Source organism: Siniperca chuatsi, linkage group LG18 (assembly GCF_020085105.1).
Source record: "Siniperca chuatsi isolate FFG_IHB_CAS linkage group LG18, ASM2008510v1, whole genome shotgun sequence".
Lineage (NCBI taxonomy): Eukaryota > Metazoa > Chordata > Actinopteri > Centrarchiformes > Sinipercidae > Siniperca > Siniperca chuatsi.
Window position 1 is genome coordinate 1,936,320 of NC_058059.1, and position 24,002 is coordinate 1,960,321.

Sequence of the window (24,002 nt, forward strand, 5' to 3'; positions counted from 1 at the left end):
AGCCCAAAGTGACGCCTTCAGCGTGTCGTCGTGTCCGACCGACAGTCCAAAGCTCGACGTTATTAACAAACATCACAGTTATTACAGTCGTTCAGAGGAAAAGCAGCAGATCTGCACATCTGAGAAGCTGCAGCCAGGAAGTGATTTTGTTTAAAAAATGAAAAACGATTATCAAAATGCCAATCATTTTAATAGGCAATTGTCTTATCGATTAATCAACTAATCGTTTCAGCTGTACTTGTATAAACTGTTGGGGAGTTTAATTTATAACAAAGCATTGCATTTTATAATCTCTGCTTTGAAACTTATGACTAAGTTACAGAAATGTGCACGTCCATGCATCCACAGCTGAAAATTCAAACCATGGAACAAATTACATTTAAGTTATTTTAGTTACATAACTACATAATAATAATAATAATAATAATAATGAGAGAATTATCATGTCGTAAGACGTTTTGGACTTCTGTAAATGCAAAACACGTGAAATGTGAGAAATGAGAAAGTCACAAAGCAAAAAGTTCATTTTATTTTTTTTATTCATATACAAACAGCTTATCTGAAAATACAGTTGATTGAACAAATGTTTTTTTCAGGTGGCGTTAATATCAACATGTAGAGTCAAAAAAAAAAAAACCATCCTTGTTGACTTCTGAAGTACTTCCTTCAGCCTTGACTGCAGCTGTGAAGCTCACAGCTGGATGTGGACACAAAGAGGCTGATGGAAGAGAAAAGACAAAGACAAGATGGTCAGAGCAGAAAGGACGGTGTGAAACAGAGGGCTGTTATGTGCATGTGCAGGATACAGGTCTGGGCCTGTATTTATCAAACACCTCGGAATCTTTTCAAAAATACCACTACCTCAGAGTCGGACTTGAGAGATATTCATGAATCATGCAACACCCACTCTCAGCAGGGAGTACAAGCTCTCACGAGGGAGAAACTGATGTTTACACAGTTTTACAATCCTCAGAACCAAAAAAAGTAATTAATGACGGCTTCTTGTAGTTTTTCCTCTGTGGTTTCAGTGTTAAATCACATTCAGAATCACTTTCCAAAGTAGCACTTGAAGAAGCACACAAATTAAAATGTTGACCTGCTGATGGCGCTAGAGGAAAAGTCAGAGGATCAGCAAAGTTATTAGGCTTTATCCTCTGGGGGCCATTAATGTCTGTACAACATTTCATTGCAATCCATCCAGTAGTTGTTTAGAGATTTCAGTTTGGAGACACAAAGAAATGTTTATACTTGGGATTATTCATAAAAACTTCCTGTTCAGCCATCAGTCAACAGCTTTCAGCTCACTGCCTTTTATAATTCATGTTACTGGGAGGAAGTAAGCTTCAGACTTAATAAGTTCTAAGAGCGTCTTAAGTTACAGTGCTTTTTGGAAACACCTCTTGTGGTTTGTAAGATGGATTTTCTGATCATCTTAGACTGAAGATGCTTTTGGGAAATGGGGGCCTGGTCTGGGAACAATCGGATGCAAGAAAGTAAAGCCACTAAGTAGAGATGATGTCCTAATCCGGCAGTAAAAATAAAGACCGCGGCGTCTACGCACCTGACAGCTCACCTCATCTGGCTTAGTCAATCTCCTTTTTCAGGTATCTCTTCATGACTGAAGCCACGTCTCCCCCCTCGCTGCCCTCCGCCTCCAGTCTTTCTCCTTGCGGCCTTTCATACCTGCGTCTAGGCCCCCCGCCCTGGGAACTTCCTCCTGATCCACCTGAGCTGGAGGACTCAGTTTCAGAGCTTTTTCTGCTGCGGCTCGAAGGAGGCAGCTCTCCGAAGTGGACGCTCAGCGCCCTCCTGCCTCCTCTGACTGAGCTGGCCAGGCTGCTGGTGGACTGAGCTCTCCGGATGGCTGGCAGGATGTCAGAGGCTGCATCGTCGCGACCGTTCTCCTCAATCAGGCGCCGGTTTTGGAAGACCATGGGTTCTGAACCCAGTGAGCCTTCACCTCCGTCCTCTGTAACAAGACTCCCCAGCATGCACCGCCTTAGTGCCTGAGGGGAGCGCTGGATGGGAGTCGTCACGGAGCGAAGGGGTACCTCTGGGTCCTCCTCTGGAATGGACAGGGAAGGAGGCTGATGGCGAGCGGTGAGGGAGGACGCCAAGGAGGAGAGGCGTGGCAGCGAGGGAAGCGAAGAGAGGGAATCACTTGAGTTGAAGCGAGAGAGTTTGGCTCCAGCTGTAGAGGCGGCAGCAGATGTCTGAGCGTCACCAATGGAGCGAGCACTGGCAGAGCGAGGCAGGAGCGGGGAGGACGGCTTGAGGATGCTGGGGCCGGGCCGGGGCTCCTGGAGGCCTTCTGGACTGAGAGAGAGGGCTGAGGCTCTCTGTCTGAGAGTTGAGGCTGCGGTTGTTTGATAAATCGGAAGGGAGACGGCGCTGCCGGCTCCATCTTCTGCATCGCCGGCAGCTCTGCGTTTACGAAGTCCGTCCAGCAGCTCAGACAGGGCTAAGGAGGACGGGGCTCGACCGAGACCTCTGGGACCAGCTCCTCCAGGCTCAGAGCCCTCGTCATCAGGACCCCTGCAAGAACTTTAGAGGGATAAAAGAGACATTTCATCCATCATAGCAGCCCATATGACCGGCTGACATATATCTAGGGCTGCAACTAACAGTCGTTTTCATTATCATTTATATTCTGCAAATTATTTTCTCGATTTATCAAGTAATCGCTTAGTCTATGAAATGTTAAAAGTCTTCAGTTAGGTTTTTTTGTCTGACCAACAGTCCTAAACCTTAAGATATTCAATTTACTGTCATATCTGACAAAGATAAACAGAAAAACGTTTGAGAAGCTGGAACCAGAAGTTTTTTTTGCTTGAGAAATGACAGAAACAATTCATCAGTTATCAAAATAGTTGCCGATTAATGTTATTTTGATCGACTAATCGATTAATCGCCTAACCGTTGCAGCTCTGCATACATCGGAGAATGAACAGTAGTTATCGGGCTTACCGGAAGCTGTAGTTGCTCATGGTGTCAGCGACAGACTGGCGCCCTCCTTGGCTGCTGATGGTGCTACTGCCACAGAGAGAGCCGCCGCCACGGGACCCTCCTCTGGGCACTCCTAGCCAGTGACGAATCCCCTCCCCAACATCCTCTGTCCCGATAGAGCCAACGCTGGACACCGAGTCGCTGCAGGACAAAATCACACCTTATCACCCCTCCATTCTTTAGCTGGCAAATATGCACATTTACCTGCAATGAGCATGCAAGCACATTGTGACTGCAGCTCAACAAACAGTTGATGATTCCACTGCAAAGCCAGGGTGGGATTATCGTCGCTGCACCCTTATATTTTATAGTGTTTTAGAGTAGTGTATCATATTGTTTGCTAGTACTTTCTCCTGTGTGCACTGACGTAAAGGCGAGCTGCTGTAACAAAGAGTTTCCCTTCAGGGATCAATAAAGGATTTCTGATTCTGATTACTTCAAATCATCTGTTAAAGAGGCCCTAGTCTGAATCTCAGTTGAAGCGTCAGGTTTGTCTCTCTTTTCATCCCTTTGCATAATTTTCCACCAAAAAATAAAAAATGCAGGTTGAGACCAGTTACTGGTTTGACGACTGGTCCTTATGGGTGCGTTTATGGGCTTATGGAAAAGTAGGAAAAATGCAAATAATGATTCTTTAAATCCATGCCATACAATATGGTATCCCTTAGAAGTTATTATGGAGTAAAATGTTTGTGCAGCAGTGGCCCATGGACTGTTAGTAGCCATGCAAGTAGCCATTTTCACTGAGGATAATTCTCGTCACTTGGGTCGTATGTTTGTAGTTTTGGCCGTCATTCCTACAGTTATTACTTCAGTAATAATAAAATTGTACCCACCAAGTTAATTGCCGAGATCTGTTAACACAGTGAGAATCCTCACACAAAAGCAGGGATAGATGCCAGATCGGATACATATGTGGATTGGCCACGACATGACAGATCCACATTAAATACAGTTTCTTTGTCCTCAGTCAGTTTGTCACGGCGGGCAACCTCCAGCCTCATGTTACCTGACATAAACCCAGTGAGTCCTACGCAGTGAGGTATACTCCGTATTGTATTATACAGATTCCCTGAGATGAGTTATCAGGTATCGGGAGCAAAAAAGTTGGATCAGTGCATCCCGACTAACAAGAAGTCCGACGGGTGAAGAACCACGAGCAGTCAGATGGTCAGACAGGTTGGAAACAAAACTCCTGGTTTGTCAAACTTCTTTGGAGGATAAAATGAAACCAAACAGTAAAATTATGACCCAAACCGTCTATAAACATCCATCACAATCTACAGACCGACCTCTTGGTTCAACTTCGATCGACTGTAGTTGTGCGCACTAGAACACGTAATTTGTTCAAATTAATTTGAACTATGTGAACTACTTTGAAGTACTATTCGAATTTCAAATTGGAAACGACAGCTCTAGTGTGCATACAGGGAAGGACTGCTTGATTTTGAGTAGCTCAGCTAATTATGATTTTCTTATGAAATAAGTATAGCCACATACAGAGACAGCTATAACACCTAAACACCATGAGTTGTGATTAACTCGTGATTGTGTGTGAAAACTATTAGTATAAGTTGAAGCAGCTAAAAGCAATAGATAAATGGTTCAAATAAATAGCTAAAGATAATAGCTTAATGGTTGAAAAAGCTAAAAGTAACGGACAAAGAGTTCAAGTAATTAACTAAAAGTAATGAACAAACAGTTGAAATAGTTTGCTGAAAGTAACGGATTAATGGTCCAAACGTCCAGTTGTATAAATGCAAACTTAAACACCACTTTAAAGCTAGTTAACAGTTAGATTATATCCAATTTATTATATTCAAATGCACATGTTTGGAACATGCAGGCGGAGTGGACGAAGGGGTCCTTGAGTTCATCTGGTTGGGATAATTTGGAGAAACTGTTCTCAGATCTCATCAATTCCTTCGGCGAGCTCGGCGTTATCATAACTGGTAGAAATGACGGCCAAAGCCGGTTGTAATAGACGAGAATTATCCTCGATTCTCTTTCATATTGAATTCAGCGTTGTTACAATGAGATGTTCAATGATGACACTTGAAGGCCTGATGCTGTGTCCAGGTCACTACCAACTCACACACATTCACATTCATGAGGCTCTTACAGGTCTTTCTTTCGAGTCAAGGACTCCACAGCAGTTTGAACGCTGGAGTGAAGGGCAGAGTGGTGAAAGGTTGAGTTCACACATACAGACGTGATCATTAAGGCAGAGGAGAGGCAGCTCGCTGAAGTCCATTACCTTTCAGCGTCACTCTCGTCGCTCGACTCCACTTCCTCCAGGGCGGCCTGCAGATCGACGAATGCGGCGGATGGACGTCTCCAGGTCGGCCTGTAGCGCCTGTCTGACGGCGCTGAGCTCCTCCACCTGCATTTCCTGTAAACAAACATCGTGTGATTAAAGGACGTTTGTTGACACGAAGGCGAATAACGCGCTGACCTTCAACGGGCCGGCTGTGTGCTTTCATCTTCTGACAACCTGGAAAGACCCCGAGGCTCTATCCGCCACAGCAATTACCTTCATTCGAGCCCATATTACCCCATCAGTCAAACCCTGCATGTCCAGTGGCATGTCCTCGCTCACACACAGTCCTACGACCTAGCCTCTGCTGCGGCTGTTCGGACCGCTCTGCCCGGGTTATTTAGAAAGAAAATTGTTACATGCGCACGCTGACATTGGGAGAATAGAGTGATTTATTAATTCATCTCGACTGTATTTTTTTTTTTTGGGGTGGGGGGGGGTTTGTCTCTCTCGCATCCTGTCACACATGCCTGCACACACACACACACACACACACACACACGCACGCACACACGCGCGCACGTATGCATGCATGCATACACACATACAAAAGCTTCTAGGCTTTTAAAGTTATTGGCTTTGTTGGCTTTGAGGAGTCGGGTGTGGGTGCAGCGGTTGTCATAGAGACACATAACCATGTATGAATGTGTGCATACGTGTGTGTGTGTGTGTGTGTGTGTGTGTGTGTGTGTGTGTCCGTAACCTTGAAGAGACAATGAGGATTAATCACAGTCAGAGAGAGAAAGCAGGATGAGGGAGAGATGACGTTAAGAACGGCGGTGGAGGAGGAGGAGGAGGAGTGTGTGAGCATGTGTGTGTGTGTGTGTGTGTGTGTGTGCTGTTGTGTGTATGCATATGTCTATTCATGAGGGCTGTGTGTGTGTGTGTGTGTGTGCGCATAGTTGGTTGGTAGGTTGTTAAAGGGCATCCTTGTGTGTGTGTGTTGCTTGCTTTGTGCTAATAACTGAATAATTATTGAAGCTGCTTCTCTTTTCTTCAGCTCAGAGGTCACAAAGAAATCTGCTGTGAGCAGGAACACGAACTCGACTGAGTAGAACTGGCATCTTCGGTGAGCACAAAATGTGTTTATCAAGACAATTTATTTGTATTTATTATGTCTTTATTACATTCATGTATTTATTTGTGGCGACAATAGACACCAACAACCTGCCGAGCTCGAGTCATGATTATTTCAGAGGTGTGTTTAAGAAAGGGGATTGTTAACCTTTTCTTTGTGAGGTAACAGGCTAAAGAGTGCATTTTTCAGACTCCAGTTTATTACGTTGAGTCTTATTTGGCCGTCAGTTTTTCACACTGTACTCATTAGAAAGTATAATGCTGAGATGTGGGAACACGGCGACATCGCAGTCAGACCGGGTGAAGAAGCACAGGTTGGAAACAAACCAACAGTTTATCCAGATTATCTAAACCACTTTATTTGGAGTTAAAGTAAAAGTCACTGCACCTGAAATATCGCTAATGATCCATCATCGCGCAGGAAAGCGTGCATGCACAAGTAAGGCGAGAACAGAAGGTCAGAGTAAACTGTGATGGATGTTTACGACGGACAGTTTGGGTGTTAATAATATTAATAATCTGGAGTTGAAAGCTTAAAGCTTGTCACGTGATCAGCCAGCAGGTATCCAATCATTTTACTGCCCTCTCTTTTGTGACGAGTGATGTCACGTCAGATCTCAGTTATTAACTTTGTGAGTACAATTATTATTATTAACAACAGAAATGAAGCTCAAAAGTAGGAAAATAAGATCCAAGTCATAAAATCATCTTATAAAAAAGAAGATCAGGGATTATGATGCTCACATGATACAATTTAAGCTAAGCCTTTATAGGGTTTACATACAATAAAGTGCATTTAAGATACGGTTATAGTTATACATACGCAACACTGATGACCTACAGTTGATGACCTCTTGACCCAAACGATACCTGAGGTGACACTTAAGTTGCAAATCAACCAGCTGAGTGAGGTTCTTGATGATCGCTCAGTTAAATGTGATGATTAAAATAATCTTTGAAAACACATCAGACATATAAAGATGTGATTATTACAGCATGTTTTGGTGTGCTAATGTGTGTAGAAACCCTCCCTCCTGCTGTCAGTCCTGCGATGATCATGAAAGCGATGTTTTCTAATGTTCCAGATAATTCAGCAGCTGTTGTTTTTGTTCATGAGAACAGCGGAGAAGCGACTGTTGTGGAAGTGGGGGGGTACTTTCACTCGTAGCCTGGAGGAAGGGTTTTTTTGCAAGGGCTTTTTAAGCACCAGCCTCGCTTAAAATGTTGTCTCGCAGTTTGGACATGAGTAACGCCTATTGGGGTTTATATTTAGCAGCCTCAGTGGTGCCCAGGTAGAGCGGCGGTGATCTGTGTGCAGGTGGCAGGAATGCTAAAAAAAAAAGTGAGGAACAATTCTGCCCTACAATTATCTCCATTTCTGGGCAAAGGGGTTGCTATTTGTGTCTTGTGACGGAACGCAGAGGTTTTCATCTGCTGTTGTTGTTTTTAAATGTGACAAAAGTGTGACATAAAAGGTAGGACATGGGGGAAACAGATAAGGACCTGAGAGATAAAAAACACAAAGACATCAAGAGAAAACAAGTGTGTTAGTGGTTGGATGTCTGTGAGGCTGGGTTTTGTACGGATTAAACAAAGAAGATATAATTTCTTAATTAATGAGCTTTAGAGGTGCTGGTAGGTGGATTTTGTTTCCTTTGGACAGAGCCAGGCTGTTAGCTGTTTCCCCCTGTTTCCAGTCTTTATGCTAAGCTAAGCTAACAGGCTGCGGGATGTAGCTTCATATTTAGCGTACAGACGTGAGAGTGGTTTTTGTTAGTGTTTGTAATGTGTCTGTTCAGAACATGGTGGTTTATGTTGATATTGTCGTCGTGCTGGTTTATAGTTTTAACCATTAGTGAGGCGGCTGTTACATTTCTTGACCCCGGCTGTATTTCACCACTGTGTATTTAAGTTTCTTGTCCCCTGAGCTGAATGTCATTAAATGGTTGATGTTGCAGAGAGCTGTTTTCTGTTCCTCCTTCTGCGCTACCTGCCACAATATGACTAACTACACTTATCAAACAGGGGAACTAGAAATAAATGCCCACCTGTTTCAAATAAAGGCCTGTTACCTTCTCCAGTAGAAGTAAATAAAAGTCCTGGCCCCACTATTTGAGGAAATACAGATTGCATTTAATCTAGATGAAACCCCTGGAATAAAAAAGGGTTCTTGGTAAAACCCCCAGAGAGGGTTCCAGGTGGAACCTTTATAAATGGTTCTACCAGGTCCCTATGGGGACAAACCGAAGAACCCTGTATGGTTCTAGTTAGCACCTTTCTTTCTAAGACAACTGCTACTACTATTGCTGCTAATATCAATCTATTCCTTTAATGGGTGTCACTGCCTCGGGCCGCACCCATAGGAGGAGGCTCGCCCTATTTTCCTCATTTGATCGCTCTCCTGATCCTGCTGCTGCGTAACATATATACAGTATACATACATACATACAGACTGTATATACCCCGTTACCGTTCCCTTGTTGCTGAGGCTTCAGTTCGTCTTTCATGTGTGCGTCTGCCAGAGTTGTGTTTGTCGTTTTCAGCGCAGTAGATTAACGGACGCCAGGTCAGAGTGATTCGAAACGTAGCCTTGTTGGCTGTAGTGTTTTCGTTTTGCCAAGACAATAAATCCCTTAAATTAAATGTCCTGCCTGTCACTGCGTTCTTACATTGTTCATCATGGGATGTTTTTGTTTGTTTGTTTACCCTTGAAAACTTCCCTTATTACTTTTTTCTGTTGGAGAAGACAAGTGCTGTCACCTGCAAGATGCCAGTGTGACTCTATAGAGCTGCCTGAGGCCACGCCCCTCCCCTCCACCACCACCACCATACACAAAACCATTGAAATGAGTAAACAAGACAAATGAAACACTGTATGGAGAGGAGAGCTATAGAAGTCAGAATTTGGAGAATGTGTGTTTCCACTGAATGTCATCGCTGCTCAATGAAAACCATGTATCTCAAAATGTGGTTATTTTGATATTTTTTAGATAAAATTAAAGATTAAGTGCTCATTTATGGGGAGGAAATCTCCCACTTCTAAAGCTACGTAAACCCTTAAAAACCCATTGGATTATCTGAAAAATGCAGTGTTGACCTGATTTTATTAACTCATGAAACGCTGATGTTTTGGAGATGCATGGACAGTAACAATGTGCGTGTGTGCATTTGTGTCCATGAGCATGTATGTTACAACATTAATGAAGGAATTTGGTTACTAGGCGGAAACGGCTAATGATAACAGGAGCATCCACTGTATATGCTGTTATTTATGGTCCAATATGCAGCAGTGGTTTGTTACCAGCTCCATGCGTCTGCGGCTGCTGTCCTGCTCCCTCTGGCTCAGCTCCTCCATCTCCAGCCTCATGTCCTGCAGACGCTGCTGGTAGTAACGGGCGTTCTCTCTCTCCCGAGCTTCAGCCTGAGCGCTCTGCTCCAGCTCCTCGCCCAGACGAACCACGCTGTCCCTTAAACGCAACACCAGCACCTGCACATCACAGAAGTGGGACAAAATATTAGATAAATCTATGCAGGGAATCAAATATTATGATAATTGGGAATACATTATATGGTCTTACCTCAAACCTCTTGACTTGCCCTCTCTGAAACTCCAGTTTGTTTTCCAGGTCACATACACGTGCCTCCTGTTTACTGACGATGCTACGCCCCACAGTGGACGACTCCAGGAACTGCACCCTCGACACGCACTGCTGGAGCTGCATTATGAGTAAGTAGGTGGAGAGAGAAGTGAGCCAAAAACATTTGGAGAGCCAAACTAATGCACCAGTACATCAGTGAATGTGGCAGTGCTCCACCTGAAGCTTGCAGTTATATTGAGACCTGTAACAAGGAGGTTAAATGATCCAGAAACAATCTAATATCAGCCAGATTCAACTCTTAGTGCTCCATTTGTCTAACAAAGGTTACCTCTTCCTGGAGAGAGTGTCTCTGTTTCTTCAGCTCCTCTAGTTCAGCTTGAAGCTCTCTGATCTGAGAGATGTCACTGGAGGACTAAACCAGAGAAAGAGCGAGACGGAGATTTGTTTTCGGGATGAATAAGTGATTAATAGAGATAGAAAGACAAACTGTGAACCAAGTCCAAAGCAGTACTTGAGCAATGAGCGCTTTGTGCTTCTTCATAAGTTCATTGAGGTCTTCCTGGTCCTCCTCGAGCCTCTTCAGCAGGTCCACCTTCTCATGCTGCAGCAGGGCCAGCTGCTCGTCCGCCTGGACACACAAGGATAAAGAGGTAACGTGGGTTATGTGCATAAATACTCCAAAGTATGTTGATACGGTTATCTGGATCACCTTCATTAATACTGCGTGCTCACTGCATCTTTTGCATCTATGTCTCTGTATATCCAGAAGTTTACTCTATTTACATTCTCTCTCTTTTCCTTTTCCCGCTTCCAACTCATCAGCTGACTGAGGGCGTTCACTCTTTCGGTTAAACCAATCATATTTTGCCACGACTTCCGCGAGCCAATCATCTCGTTGCTGTCAAACTGTCAAACTGTTTCTTTCTCTGCTGCTGTCAGCTGTCATTTCACTCGGATCGATGCGACCCTCCTTCACCCCCACTCACCTCCAGTTTTCATCACACCCACACAGCGCTCCTTCCGCTGAGCTCCACCCAGATCTTCAGCCATTGCTCTTCACCCTTTTATCACCACCACCAGTGTCTAGACTCCATCGGGGGGGATATTCCTGTACAGCTCATGGCATCAATACCCCCTTAAAATGATGACGTCACAATGGGGTCTAATCGCCAAACACTCCTCTCATATTTCCTATTGTGCACTATGTCAGAAAATTACTTTTGTTGCTCTTTAAGCCTCTTTTCAGTTAAGTCTCTCCTGATTGAACTGGACTTGCTTTTGATTCTTGAGGATGTTTCACCTCTGGGGAGTCTCAGCCATCCAACCTTTGCAGGGTCGTTTACACCTCGAGGGTCGTTAGTCCACCCAAGAGTGGTGGCGAGTGCTGTAGAAGGGCGGGTGATGCTTGAAAAGAACTAGTTCGTACGATGTGCTGTTTGACGTCTTTGGAGATCAGAAATGGTTATAGTTGTTCTGAGCGGCCACACTAGAAGGCGGAGTGAAAAGCCGGTCATCATAGAGAGAGGCGGGAGATTTAAATATGGAGATAACGGCGCACATTTTCAGACAGTCTCAACAGGAAGACGTTCATAGGGTTGTCAGCTGTTCACATGAAAAAACACAGAATAGTTGTGTCAGGAATGAAAAACGAGAGCTTGAGAGAGAAGTTCAAACCCTCTGTTTTCCACCTCTGCACTGAGGATGGCACTTCAGAAATGGTCGGACACAGACCCCCCTAATTCAAGGTTGGAAAGGTGTGGGGGGGGCGGGAGGGAGAATACTGGCGCCTTAACATGTCGCTCCAAAATCTCCCTCACATCATTTTCATCTAACCAGTCAGTGAGCCTGTATGGAAGCATCTGCATTTGTCGTGTTTCTCCACTCATTTATTCAGGGTTTTTCCTTTAATCCGTCACCTGTCTGCACAAACACACTCACCATACTCTTCTGTTTGCAGATATTTTCCAGGTCAATCTGAGCGTTCTCCAGCTCCTGGGAGAGGGTCGTCTGAATACTCTCCACTTCCAGCCGCCTCATTTCGCTCTCCTCAAGCTAAATGGCGACACGGAGAGAGAGAGCGTGAATGTATCTCGACCTGAGCAGAAGGTGACAGCGCGGAGTAAGGTGAATGTATAGGTGAGTGTACCTGGCAGTGCAGGCGCTCGATCTGCTCTTTGCTGCCGTTGGGCAGGTTCTGCCCCGGGCTGTCGACGGTAGAAAGAAGCAGCTGGGCGTCAGCCAGCAGGGCATGAGTCCTCTTCAGGTCTCTCCTCAGCTTCTTCTCCACGTCGAAGTCTCTGTGCCCCACCTGCAAGACCAAGACACCTTAGATTAACCCTTCACTAAAAGAGATTAACCCTAAATTAGTTTAGTATCTTATCTGGAGAACAAAATTACATCCTTCACTCTAAAAGACTTGAAAAGACTTGAACTTGAGCTGTACAGTATGCCAGATTGGCCACAGACCAGGTCCTGGCCACTCATCAGGAGTCCAATTACATCCTTATAGTGACAGAGACGGAGCGCTAAATTAGCTGCCACCTCCTCGCTGCATGTGTTTGTAATGTGGTGCCTGTGATGTAGGAATGACATATTCATCAGCTAGAGAACATTAACCCACAATAATGATGATCTACGACGTGAGAAAGCTGTCTGGATGCTCATTCAGTCACTGTACGAATGAACTTCAAACACACATGATGATGTACAGTATATGTGATACAGTTTCCTGATTTTATTTGAATGGCTCAGTGTGTGTGTGTGTGTGTGTGTGTGTGTGTGTGTGTGTGTGTACCTGGTCACACAGAGTTGCTATGAGTCCTTCCAAGTCGTGCTTCTCATGAATCACCATCTGTTTCTCCTCATACTCCTGCTCCAACTGCATCTCCAACTGCCTCAGCTACACACACACACACACACACACACACACACACACACACACACACACACACATAAAGAAAATGATGGACGACCGGTCTGAATGAGCTTTTGTTGTCCCTGACAGGAAATCTTCCCTGCAGCAGGATGCATAATGATAAGCAAAAAACCATCATCATCTGTAGGAGAGCATAAAAAGATAAATAGCACAAAATAACAGAGGCTTCCCAACTATCTTCTGTTGAATAAATCAACCAGAGTTTGGTAGTTTAAACCTTCTGCCGGAGGGAGGACACTGAAATTCTTCATCGATTAGATGAAGACGACACTCCAGTATGACTTTCCTCACAACCTGCAGGTTATATACTCTGTCAGCTAGCTGCTTCAGCTTAACATCAGTAAACTTCAACACCTCAACCATATTCTACAATTTGCTACGACGGGGGACTCGAGAGAGAGACCGCATGGGTAGCCGAGCTAGCTCTACCGCTAGTGAGCTAATCTGCTAGCATGTTCACTGCTGGCTCACCACTCTTGGCTGTGCGAGCTGTTATTAAAATATTATCTCACGGACCACACTGGCTTTTGTTTTTTGACAATGTTTTTATTATAAAATGTTACAACAGATACATTTCAGTAGGAATGGGTTGATTGAAAATGACGCTTGTTGTCTTTTTATTACAGCGGCATTGAGCTGTGTCCGTGTGTGTGTCTGACAGACCCACACATTAAACAATTTGAGGGAAATTTCTCTGATAATTCAACTGTAACCCAGAATTCGGAGTAACTTAAATATAAGGGTTCTTTAAAAAATAAGATTTACTGGAAATGATGAGGTTATAATGTGATATTTTGGAGGAAAGTCTGCGCTTGTGTCTCTCAGAATCATAATTGTTTTTACATTTGAAAACGTTTGCATTGAATCCATTTGAATGGCAGTGAGAAAGTTCTGCGTTGTCAAATCTAAACCGAGGTGAAAGAATAAAGAAACGCTTTGCTGGAAGGAGTTTAGATCATTTTTCAAGGATAGTTATGTTACCTGCTGCAGCCCTGACAACTACGCTGCTAGAGCAAGGCTAATGGCTCCACATAGCGTTTCATGTCACCTCCACCCATGCATCCACCTGTAGGCTCTGAGTCGGGGTAAGTTATCATCATGACTGCCCAATCTCTGTTGTGCTGAGCTGGGAGTTTCCTGCAGGGAGTGAAGAGGTCAGCGCCTGGACGCCAAATATCAACTCTGTATATATTCTGCATTCACGTGGTAATCCCCCCCCCCCTGCTGAAATTACACAGTGGGAATCACAGAAGCTAAATCACTGATCTGACTGTGTTTGCTGAGAAAACCTGTAGGAACGTTGTGCCTGTGCGTTGATGTAACCACAGAGATGTGATGTAACTGCTGTCTGGTTGCATAACAAAAAAAAAAAACTAAGTGGATCATTCAGTGAAAAGAATTGGTTTCGTTTTTTCAGCCAAAGGACATTCAGAAAGAGCCATCTGCACAGAAATAACCCGACGCTGCTCTCTCACACAAGTGAGGACATAAAGTTCAGTGTTGGTGGAGAATGAATTTTCACTCAGCATGATTTTCTGAAGATGATTCTCTTGTTACCAATAGAGAGATGTTATGCTGCCATGAGTAAAAATGCATAGTACGGTTGGGAAATGTTTTAGACAATTTTGAAAACATTTGTAAAAGGTTGGCCTTTTCTCAGTACAGAGGAAGTTCAAACTCACATCCTTGAGAGTTTGAACCAAACTCCCGAGAACAGAAGGACGCCCGACACGCAGCTGAGACTGTGTTCGGCTCTGGTGATTCTGCTTCAACACAACGCTGCTGTTTGACAAAGTAATCTCAACTCAAAGGTCCACTTATCTAGCTTTTTCAGAGCTTTCACCTGCAATTTCTCACTTGAAACTTAGTGACACAACTATAAATGTAGTGAGTCTGGCTCATATGGCAGCGGTGGAGGAAGTATTCAGATCTTTCACTTGAGTAAAAGAAAATACCACAAGTTACAAGTAAAAGCCCTGCATTCAAAATCTCACTTAAGAAAAAGTACAGAACTATTAACATCAACATTTACCTAAAGTATCAAAGGTAAAGGTACTCATCATGCAACAGAATGGCTTCAGTCAGTGTCAGTGTTATATTATTATATATTATATTACTGAATAAGCAGCATTTCATTGTAGATGGAGGAGGTGGAGCTCATATTAGCTGCTTTATATACTGCTGGGCATTTTAAACTACAATATCTGCAATATTTGCCTCTGAAATGTTGCGGAGAAGCAGTATAACGTAGCATAATATTGAAATATTATATAATGGTGAACTACGAGTACCTTAAAATTGCACTTAAGAATAGTATTTGAGTAAATGTACTTAGTTACTTTACACGACTGAACCTCGGATGATGCGAAACTCATGCTGGGTGCCGGGATAAATCAGCTGCACAAGCAGGAGGAGTCAAACACGTCGGGACATTTGGACCAGACTTGGCTACATGCGGTGTTTGAATTGGGACACTACTAGCAACCTCTGTATGGCCTGCAGTTATGAATGGTGCCGTGGTCACTTTGTGATTGTGTTGACCTACCCGTCTCTGAGAGGACTTGTGTACATCCTCTAACTCCTCTTCTTTATCCTCCAACTCTTTCTGATGCATCTGCTTCATCCTCTCCATCTCCATCTCAAAACGCATGTGGATCTATCCCAGAGAGAGAAGAGAAATGAGGTGAGAAGGACAGCAGTGAATATATTTGAATGTGTCTGCGTGCATTGTAAGCACCTGTTGCTGCTGCTGTATTTTGGCAGTGAGCGTGGTGATTTCCTGCGCTCTCTCGCTGGCCTGACTCTCGAGGAGGCGAAGCTGTTTCTTGAGGTCAGGCAGTGAATCCGTGGCGAGATCAACAGGCAGGCTGAGGTCACGGATCTGAGCGCACAACTCCTCCTTCTGCTTCTGCAGACGGCTCACCTCTGACTGGCTCTCCTGCACACACCCACACAAATATGTAATGCTGATATGGAAACAATTTGTTGATCCTCCAGCTCAGAAAGTCTGTGTTTGTCCTCTGGTTACTGCAGCGCGTCTGGAGCCGGGGCGGGTTAAATAGCCTGATCTTGCTCAAGGATACTTTGGCAGGTTTGGCCACATGGGAGATGAAACTGAAGCGCACCAACGCGTAGAAACACTGACACGAAAACAAAGACAATAAACAGCCGAGTTTCTGTGAGAGAAATGAGAGGAAACAGTCTGTCTTTTCTTATAATAAACCTCAATAATAAACTATTGTCATGCTACAAAAATCCCTGTATACAAACCAGATCTGACATTTATATATACTGTGTATATATATATATATATATATATATATATATATATAAAGGAAGATATACAGTTATGTACATATATATGTACATAACTGTATATCTTCCTTTAATTATTAATTCCTTTAATGCTACTTTTATATATTTTATTTTATTCTATTTTATTGCCTATTTCATTGTTTTATTCTATCCTAATTTAGATATTTGATCTGTTTATACATTTTCTGTGTGGAGGGGGCTGAAACAGCATTTCATTGTGCAATCCTGTATTTTATAATAACAACAAAGCTGAACCTTGAACATTGATTAAATTAACAATTAGTTTTACAGAAACATTGTGGAAAAATCTTACGGCTCGCCTGATCAAGTCACTGCAGCCCAGCGGCGGGTCAGATCTCTTGCTGTTTCATTCTGTATTTCATGTAGGAAATCACAACACAAACCTTTTAACAGTCTGTCATGTGTCAAATCTTATGTTGACTCCACAAATGTCTGTCTCTGACTCATCAATCTACGATGTAATTTGCATTATTCTACTGCCGTGACACCATCTCATGAATCAGATGTGACAACTGTAATTTCCACAATAGATTATTTGCTCTTTTCCAGGTTAACTTGATGAACGATCGCCACTGACATTTCACCTTAAAGCGCGTTATTTTATCCTCGGTGTTTCTGTGTATGCAATCTGTCTGCTGCCATTATTGTGTCCTCCAACAAGAGACGGAGGCACAGAGAGCTGAGATCACATTCAAACACACCAACAACTCATTGTGTCAGTATGTCATTAACACTGATGCGTTGCAGGAGTGAAGTACCTACCAGCTTACACATGACTCGTCAAACCAAGCCGACAATCTGTGGTGAGCTGAGTCATTACATGGTCCCAGCTGTTTCTCAGTACGGTTCTCTTCGTGGTACACATACAGTGTACAGAGAAATACAAACACACCTGTAGGCTGTGGCGCAGGTTGTATATCTCAGCCCCCAGAGCTGTGTTCTCCTGAAAGGCTTTGTCCTTTTGCTCTCTCTCATTGTCAGCTTCCTCCAGAGCCTGAGTTAACTCACTGTCGAACCTGAACAAACACAAAAACACACACAGGAACGGCAGGCGGATGCTTCAGGTAAAATACTGCAGAGATGCTATTATTCAACTGGCCAAAAATAAACCCCAACACCTTATAACTCTGATGTTGTGGCTGGTCAAGGTGAAGCTACTATTAACGACTTTATACACTGATGGGCAATTCAATCTACGACAATATAAACTGATTATATGTATTGCATATAAAACCTGAATCTGCAAAGAAACTAGTAACTCCAGCTGTCAGATAAGTCTAGTTAAAAGTACAATATTTCCCTCTGAAATGTAGTAAAGTATAAAGTGGCATAAAACTGAATTACTCGAGCAAAGTACAATCACCCCAAAATTGTACTTAAGTACAGCACTCGAGTAAATGTACTTACATTCCAGCACTGCATATTGCCCAAACAGTAGTAGCACTAACAAATAAACTAAAATATATTCCATGAGGACATTAGTGTAGCTCAGGAGCAAAACCAGTGTATTTAATACATATATCAATATATTAGTAAATAAAAGGCTGACTAGTGATGCGCCTGAAAAAAAAAGAGCCAATAGATTTGAAACAAAACCTTAAAAACTGTAGCAACAATACATACTGTATTAAATGAAACCTTAAAAATGATGTCAAAAATACATCCAGTATCTCAAGAAGTATCACATCATTTAAAAGCTTCACAGCTGTGGGCAGGAGAGACCGTCTGAGTCCTTAATCGTTATTCATCTCACATTTTAGACGATTGAAAACAGCAACCAGGGGACGACCTTCAGGCTGAAGTGTGGTCTGAACTCTCCTCCTGGCTCTTCTTTCTTTCTTTTGATCAAACCAATTACAGAACCAGAACCTTTTAATAAACTCATTAATCCTGTCGTCGGCAGTGACCCCCGACATACAGCAGCATCTGCGAAATCTGATGCAGAACATTTAAAAACTTCTTCCTGACCTCGAAGGTCTTTAGATTCATGAGAAGAAATAAGCTTGAATGTGTCTTTTTTAAAAACAGCATTCATATCTTCTGAACAGTTAAATTTCATATCAGTGTTTATCTCCAGATATTTGAGAAAGGAAACAAGCTGATTTCTGATGAGAATTGGTGACGCTGCCTATTTGCTCTTTCAAAGGTCAATAACTGACTCCTTCTTCTACTAATATTACTAATATTAATGCTGACCACCATCAGAACGCATTGTTTGTATTTTAACAGACAGAGAACCGACATAAAGAACAAGACGATGTGGTAGCAACATATCATTTTGAGGAGACCGAGGCAAACAGTATGAGAGGAACAGGTGGACACGAACCGTCTCTGTTTGCGGTCCAGCTCGTGCATGCGGCTCTGCAGGCTGTCAGTGAGGACTCGCGCGTCCTGAAGGTCAGAGGTCACGCGGCGAGAGTGGCGTTTCAGTTCTGTGACACTCCGCCTGGACTGCTCCAGCTGGGCCTGCAGTGTCGCCACCTACACACACACACACACACACACACATTGTTATTACCTTCAGACATTTAATCTCCCATCAGTGTTGCCGTGCACGTCACAGTGTCCTGTCTCACCTTGGTATCGAGCTGCTGTCGGGTCTGTCTCTCTGTCTCCAGTTTTTCCTCCGTCTGCTTGAGTCGTCTGCGGACAAATTCAACCTCCGTCTGGCAGCACTCCAGCTGCATGGCCAGCTCACTGTCTGTGTGGGGGGAGATGGATGTGACTTTGTCAGGGGTGACGGGCAGGGTCACTTAAAGCCTGGTGACATCTGGTGTCAGCTTGAAATCAAGTGCCACAGAGGCCAAAGATTATCCTGGTTTTTATTGAAACTAAACTTCCCTCTGTGTCTCCTGAAGGTGTAGTTGTGTAGTTGTAGTATGATTGTAGCAGAGTGATGATGCATGCTGTGTGGTTGGTGAAAAAGCTGATTACAGTGACGACCACTGTGGGTGTGGCGCTGCTTGTTTGCTATCAAGCACAATGTAAATAAGCAACCCATCACTTCCTCCATCAATTAGTGACTTTTGGTGAGGTAGCACTTCCTTTTTGTTTGTCTTTGTAATCTTGGAGGCAAGCGGTGGTGAAAAAGAGGAATTCCAGAGACAGTCATTTACTTTGATACTGTGCATATTATGATGATTTAAGAGAGCTAATGCTCCATGAAATGGCTCGACTAAACCCTGAAATATTCTGGTGTTCAAATGAGCAAAAATTGGAACGGCTGTTTAATTTTGATGTGTTTAAGTTTGCTAACTTCGTCTCAAAAGCCCAGAAATGAAGGCAAGATGGATCATTTCATTAGTAGTTATTCAGATTTTTCCAGCACTACATAGTAAATGTTTCTGTAAGCGATTTATGAATTTAGTTGTACTCAGTGATGGTCGAAAGATTGGACCGTGAAATTAGCTGTTTTTATATTTTTGGACTTTCTCTGTTGTTTGGAAATATACGCTGCACTCCTGGCTTGTATGAATTTATGGTGTCATGTCGGAGCATATGGGCGTAGTAATATGCATGACACAATAATAAAAATATCATTCATTCATTCAATGATCATCTTGCCACAGACATTTATCCATAGCTGGTAAAGATAAAGCTGGCAAATATATATATATATATATATATATATAAGCACCAAGTTAAAAAAAGAAAACAGTTTTGGATCAGGTCTGATTATCCTCGGGTCTGTTCGATATTTTTATTTCCCTAATAGATAATGCGCTCTGCTGCTTCATTTCACTTCACTATTGCATTTACTATATGACTAACTGACTGTATACATTAACAGGTAACATTAACCCAAAGGTGAGAAAATCAGAGGTCAAATTTACATTAAATATAGTGTTTTTTTTAAAGCACCAGGACAACGTTCCTGCTTCACTAGGACATTGAGTTCATAAGTGATTTGACTGAAGAATCACCGAAGAGCAAAAAATATTCAAGTCATGAATTTTCATCTTTAAAATGTATCTATCTATGGCCATAAAATAAAAACCAAAAACATATTTTTGTTCATAAAAGGTTGCTGCAGTCACATGATGCAGCAGCGCACAGATGAGCCCAACAGCCCCTTCACGCACACCAACCCTCACGTTCCAAATGTGTTCTTTTAAACCGATGTTAAACCGGATTGTACTGAACACTAATAAATATATATATAAAAGTGGACAGTGTTCAGCTAAGACCGAAGACATAGCGATCCTGGAATAATAATAACAGTTACACACCCCGCTCCTCTGCACTCTATCAGCAGAGCTGAAGCTGACCCGAGAGGAAAAACGTAACGTGTGCCATCTTGACGCAGACAGTTTCCTCCGTTTCAGTTCGGTAAAATGCACGTACTCTCTCCCTGAATGACTTGTGTTGTGAATGTCAGACTAGACACATAAGGAGCCTGGTCCTCTGGTCCTGCTGTGGTTGCTCTGCCTCACTTTGACCAGCAGAAAGACACTTTCTTATGGCTAATCAAAATCAAACTGCTAATGAAGGCAGGGGCGTTGTGCTGCGTTCAAGGTGCCATCACAATGTTTCACCGCGGCATCAAGTAAAACCAGTATACCAGCACATCTCTACTACTGACTCCGCTAAACTTGTCCTGTGTTCGTCTGCTGATCCCTGACAGCAGGACTTGAAGCTCTGCAGTGTGAGATTCTTCTGTGGTAACATTTGTGTGAATGAAACGTGTCCACAAACAGAGCAGGAAAGGTAGATTTCTATAGGAATTTAGGGCTGTTGATTATGCTGATGATCAAACCTCAGGAACAAACACTTCCTCGTGAGACGGAGGCGTTCATCGCGCTGAAACGAGCGATTTACGACGCGTTTGTGCAGTTAAGAGAGTTTGGTGGAAAACCTCTTGGAAAAAAGCATATTTAGGATAAGAATATGAAAATGTTCTTGTATGAGGCACATTTTTCTAACCAAATCCTAATTTCTATTTTTTTTTTTTTTTTTACAATAGCTGAGCCCCTACAATCTTTCCATGTAACCCCTGGCAACTGCAGAAGTACAATGGACACATGAATGATTTTGCTCTTAATAGACGACTTTCTCCCCACAGACCCAGACGGGCAGAGCCTCCTCATCTTTACCTGTCCCTGCTCCTCGCTGACTCTCAGCCATCTGGGCTTTCTGTTTCTCCTCCTCCAGCTGCTTCTCCAGTGTTTCCATGGTGACTTTGCACTGGTCTAGACGAGCCTGATGTTGAAAGAAAAGAGATGTTGGACAATAACGGGGATGCAATCATTTCAGGTATGTAATAGGAAAGTATTAAGCAAGGAACACAACAAATCACCGCACCCACAAGTGTCATCACTTTGTAAGTCATTCGGTGGGACTGGTCCACTGAGGCGGGAGTAATAGATTACTTTTTCAACAACAAACCCTTGAGTCGGTCTACCTGCAGGTCTTTGTTCTCCCTGCTGAGTCGGAGTCTCTCTGCCCTCTCCACATCCAGAGCCTGACCCACCGCATCGCCGCGGAAACGCTCATCGCTTAGCTCAGATGTCACAGCAGTAACCTACACATGGATAACAACATGAGCAGTGTGTGTGTGTGTGTGTGTGTGTGTGTGTGTGTGTGTGTGTTGCAGTACAAACCTTGGTCTCCAGGCTGTCTGCAGTCTGCCTCAGCTCATTCCTCTCCTTCTCTGATTTCTCCAGGCGTCGTCTCAGAGCCGATATCTCATCCTGACGAAAAGAAAAAGAGCCTCTCGCAGCGACTGAAACATCTTTCTGATTTGTTTTATGAGCTGTTTGTTACCATTATTTCTGCTATCTAATCTTTTATTGCGCTGACAGTCCACCTGTTGCTCACAGAGGTTGGACTAATCGATTGTCTGTGTCTCAAATACGGCTCTTTTCACTGAAAAGCCAGTGTGTTGTTTTCAGCTGTCAAAACACTGTTTATGACACAGACACTGATTATGTAATGCACAATGCACGATGATAGCTGGCACTTTTACAGAGTATGATTTCTAGGGAGGCCAGCAGCTGGGTGAAGGGAGCAATATATGTTTTAATCAATTTGCATTTATTCATTCATTAATGTCAAGCTACTGTAACAGCAGAACCTGAAGTCACAGGTTGTGTCATTTCCAACCAGTTAGGGAGGCCGGCAGCCAATGGAAACTCCAGGAAGTGAGTGCTCTGGACCAAGAAACAGTCCGGCACAAAACCCCTCGTAAAACCACAACATGTCGCTTTTACACTTGGGTTTCGTACGAGTTAAACAAAGGAGATAAAATGTGTTAATTAGTGAGCTTCAGAGGTTCTGGTTGGTGGATTTTGTTACTTTTGGACGGAGCCAGGCTAGCTGTTTCCCCCTGTCTCCAGTATTTATGCTAAGCTAAGCTAAGTGGTATCAATCTTCTCATCTAACTCTCACCAAGAAAGTGAATCAGCGCATTTTCCCCAAATGTCAAACTATTCTTTTGACAGCTGACTGTATATAACTGTGTGTGTGGAGTCCCTGATGTGTGTGTGTGTGTGTGTGTGTGTGTGTGTGTGTGTTTTACCTCTTTAGCTCTGAGCCTTTCGTTGTCCATGTTGACGTCGAGCTGAGGACGCACTCGGCAGAAAAGTTTCCACCAGCTCCACTTGGACACGGCCCTCAGAGCCCGCAGGTTCCTCTGCAGACATCTGACCGCCATCTGCTGCACCTGGAGACACACACACACACACACACACACACACATAGAGGTGTTTGAGTTAAAACTACAGATGAAGTCCGCACTTTTCTCCTGTGATGATTTTGTGCAGTCATCATTATCTGTCATGTTCTGAATTACAAAATAGCTCACATTTTGACCGGATCATTGACAAAGAGAAGAGCTGGTACTATGTACATTTTAAAGGGCCACTGCTTTAAAATGAAACATTACCTGCAATTATTATTATTGTAATTATAATATTTTTTTTCTGTGAACTTTGCCAATCACAAACACTTGGACTGCACTAATTTTCATGGGGATTAGCTAATTATTTCTTCAAACAAGCATTTATGCCATCAGAACCATTTGAAAGATGATATAATCACACAAACATTCTACACATAGTAATTTCAATTTCCATTTTTTGGGGTAATTTGAATGAAATATTACTGAAAATTGTCTTTAATACTGTATTTTCTAATCCATCCAAAGAATGACTAATCCTCTGTAAAAGTATACCTTAGTTAGTTATTGATTGAAAATGCAATGCAATCTTAGAAAAAGTGTTTTGATGCTTTTTTATATCGTATATGACAGCAAATTGAATATATTTGGATTTTTCGACTGAGACGATTAATCGAGAATATAGTCAGCAGATTCATTGATAAAGAAAATTATTGTTAGTTGCAGAACTACTCACAACTAATTTAACTATGGCAGGATGAAAGTTAGTATTTCCTCTTCACCTGCAGTGCCTCCCCTGTCACTCTGCACTGCGCAGCACAACTTTAGCTTCTTGAAGGAGCAGCAGTGTGTCTTCAGCATACAGGTTAGAGCTTGACAGTCAGTCACCGTTACAGAGAGACACTGACCTTGAGTTTGCGATACTTCTGACGGGCCAAATGTCCCACGCAGGCGGCTTGTAGGTGGACCAACCAGCCGGTGACCTGCTGGTCCCTCTGCTGCTCCAGGTAGTGTAGCACACCTCGCTTCATGAACACCTGAGACACAGCAGGAAGAAGCTCTGTGAGGTACATCAGCTGGATTCATGTTCTGCTGTTTGATTAGAGGAGTTCAAAC

At 43.2% G+C, this 24,002-nt stretch overlaps 1 protein-coding gene and 1 long non-coding RNA gene across 2 annotated transcripts in view; one reads left to right on the forward strand and one right to left on the reverse strand.

Annotated features, from left to right (window-relative positions):
* Nucleotides 1-521: 521 nt before the first annotated feature.
* Nucleotides 522-24,002, reverse strand: part of LOC122865676 (unconventional myosin-XVIIIb-like) — a 49,039-nt gene continuing 25,558 nt past the window's right edge. Inside the window, 23 exon segments of the mRNA XM_044174454.1 lie at nucleotides 522-718; nucleotides 1,562-2,544; nucleotides 2,968-3,147; nucleotides 5,129-5,170; nucleotides 5,264-5,322; nucleotides 5,324-5,398; nucleotides 9,702-9,887; nucleotides 9,979-10,116; nucleotides 10,328-10,411; nucleotides 10,511-10,627; nucleotides 11,938-12,051; nucleotides 12,146-12,307; nucleotides 12,794-12,898; nucleotides 15,480-15,590; nucleotides 15,672-15,872; nucleotides 17,163-17,286; nucleotides 18,597-18,751; nucleotides 18,847-18,971; nucleotides 21,364-21,469; nucleotides 21,672-21,791; nucleotides 21,871-21,960; nucleotides 22,788-22,931; nucleotides 23,795-23,923. Coding sequence (XP_044030389.1) covers nucleotides 1,584-2,544; nucleotides 2,968-3,147; nucleotides 5,129-5,170; nucleotides 5,264-5,322; nucleotides 5,324-5,398; nucleotides 9,702-9,887; nucleotides 9,979-10,116; nucleotides 10,328-10,411; nucleotides 10,511-10,627; nucleotides 11,938-12,051; nucleotides 12,146-12,307; nucleotides 12,794-12,898; nucleotides 15,480-15,590; nucleotides 15,672-15,872; nucleotides 17,163-17,286; nucleotides 18,597-18,751; nucleotides 18,847-18,971; nucleotides 21,364-21,469; nucleotides 21,672-21,791; nucleotides 21,871-21,960; nucleotides 22,788-22,931; nucleotides 23,795-23,923 — 3,528 coding nt within the window. The 3' untranslated portion in view covers nucleotides 522-718; nucleotides 1,562-1,583.
* Nucleotides 11,998-13,879, forward strand: LOC122865677. The gene is made up of 2 exons (XR_006375521.1): nucleotides 11,998-12,135; nucleotides 13,004-13,879. It is a non-coding gene; the product is annotated as an uncharacterized LOC122865677 (long non-coding RNA).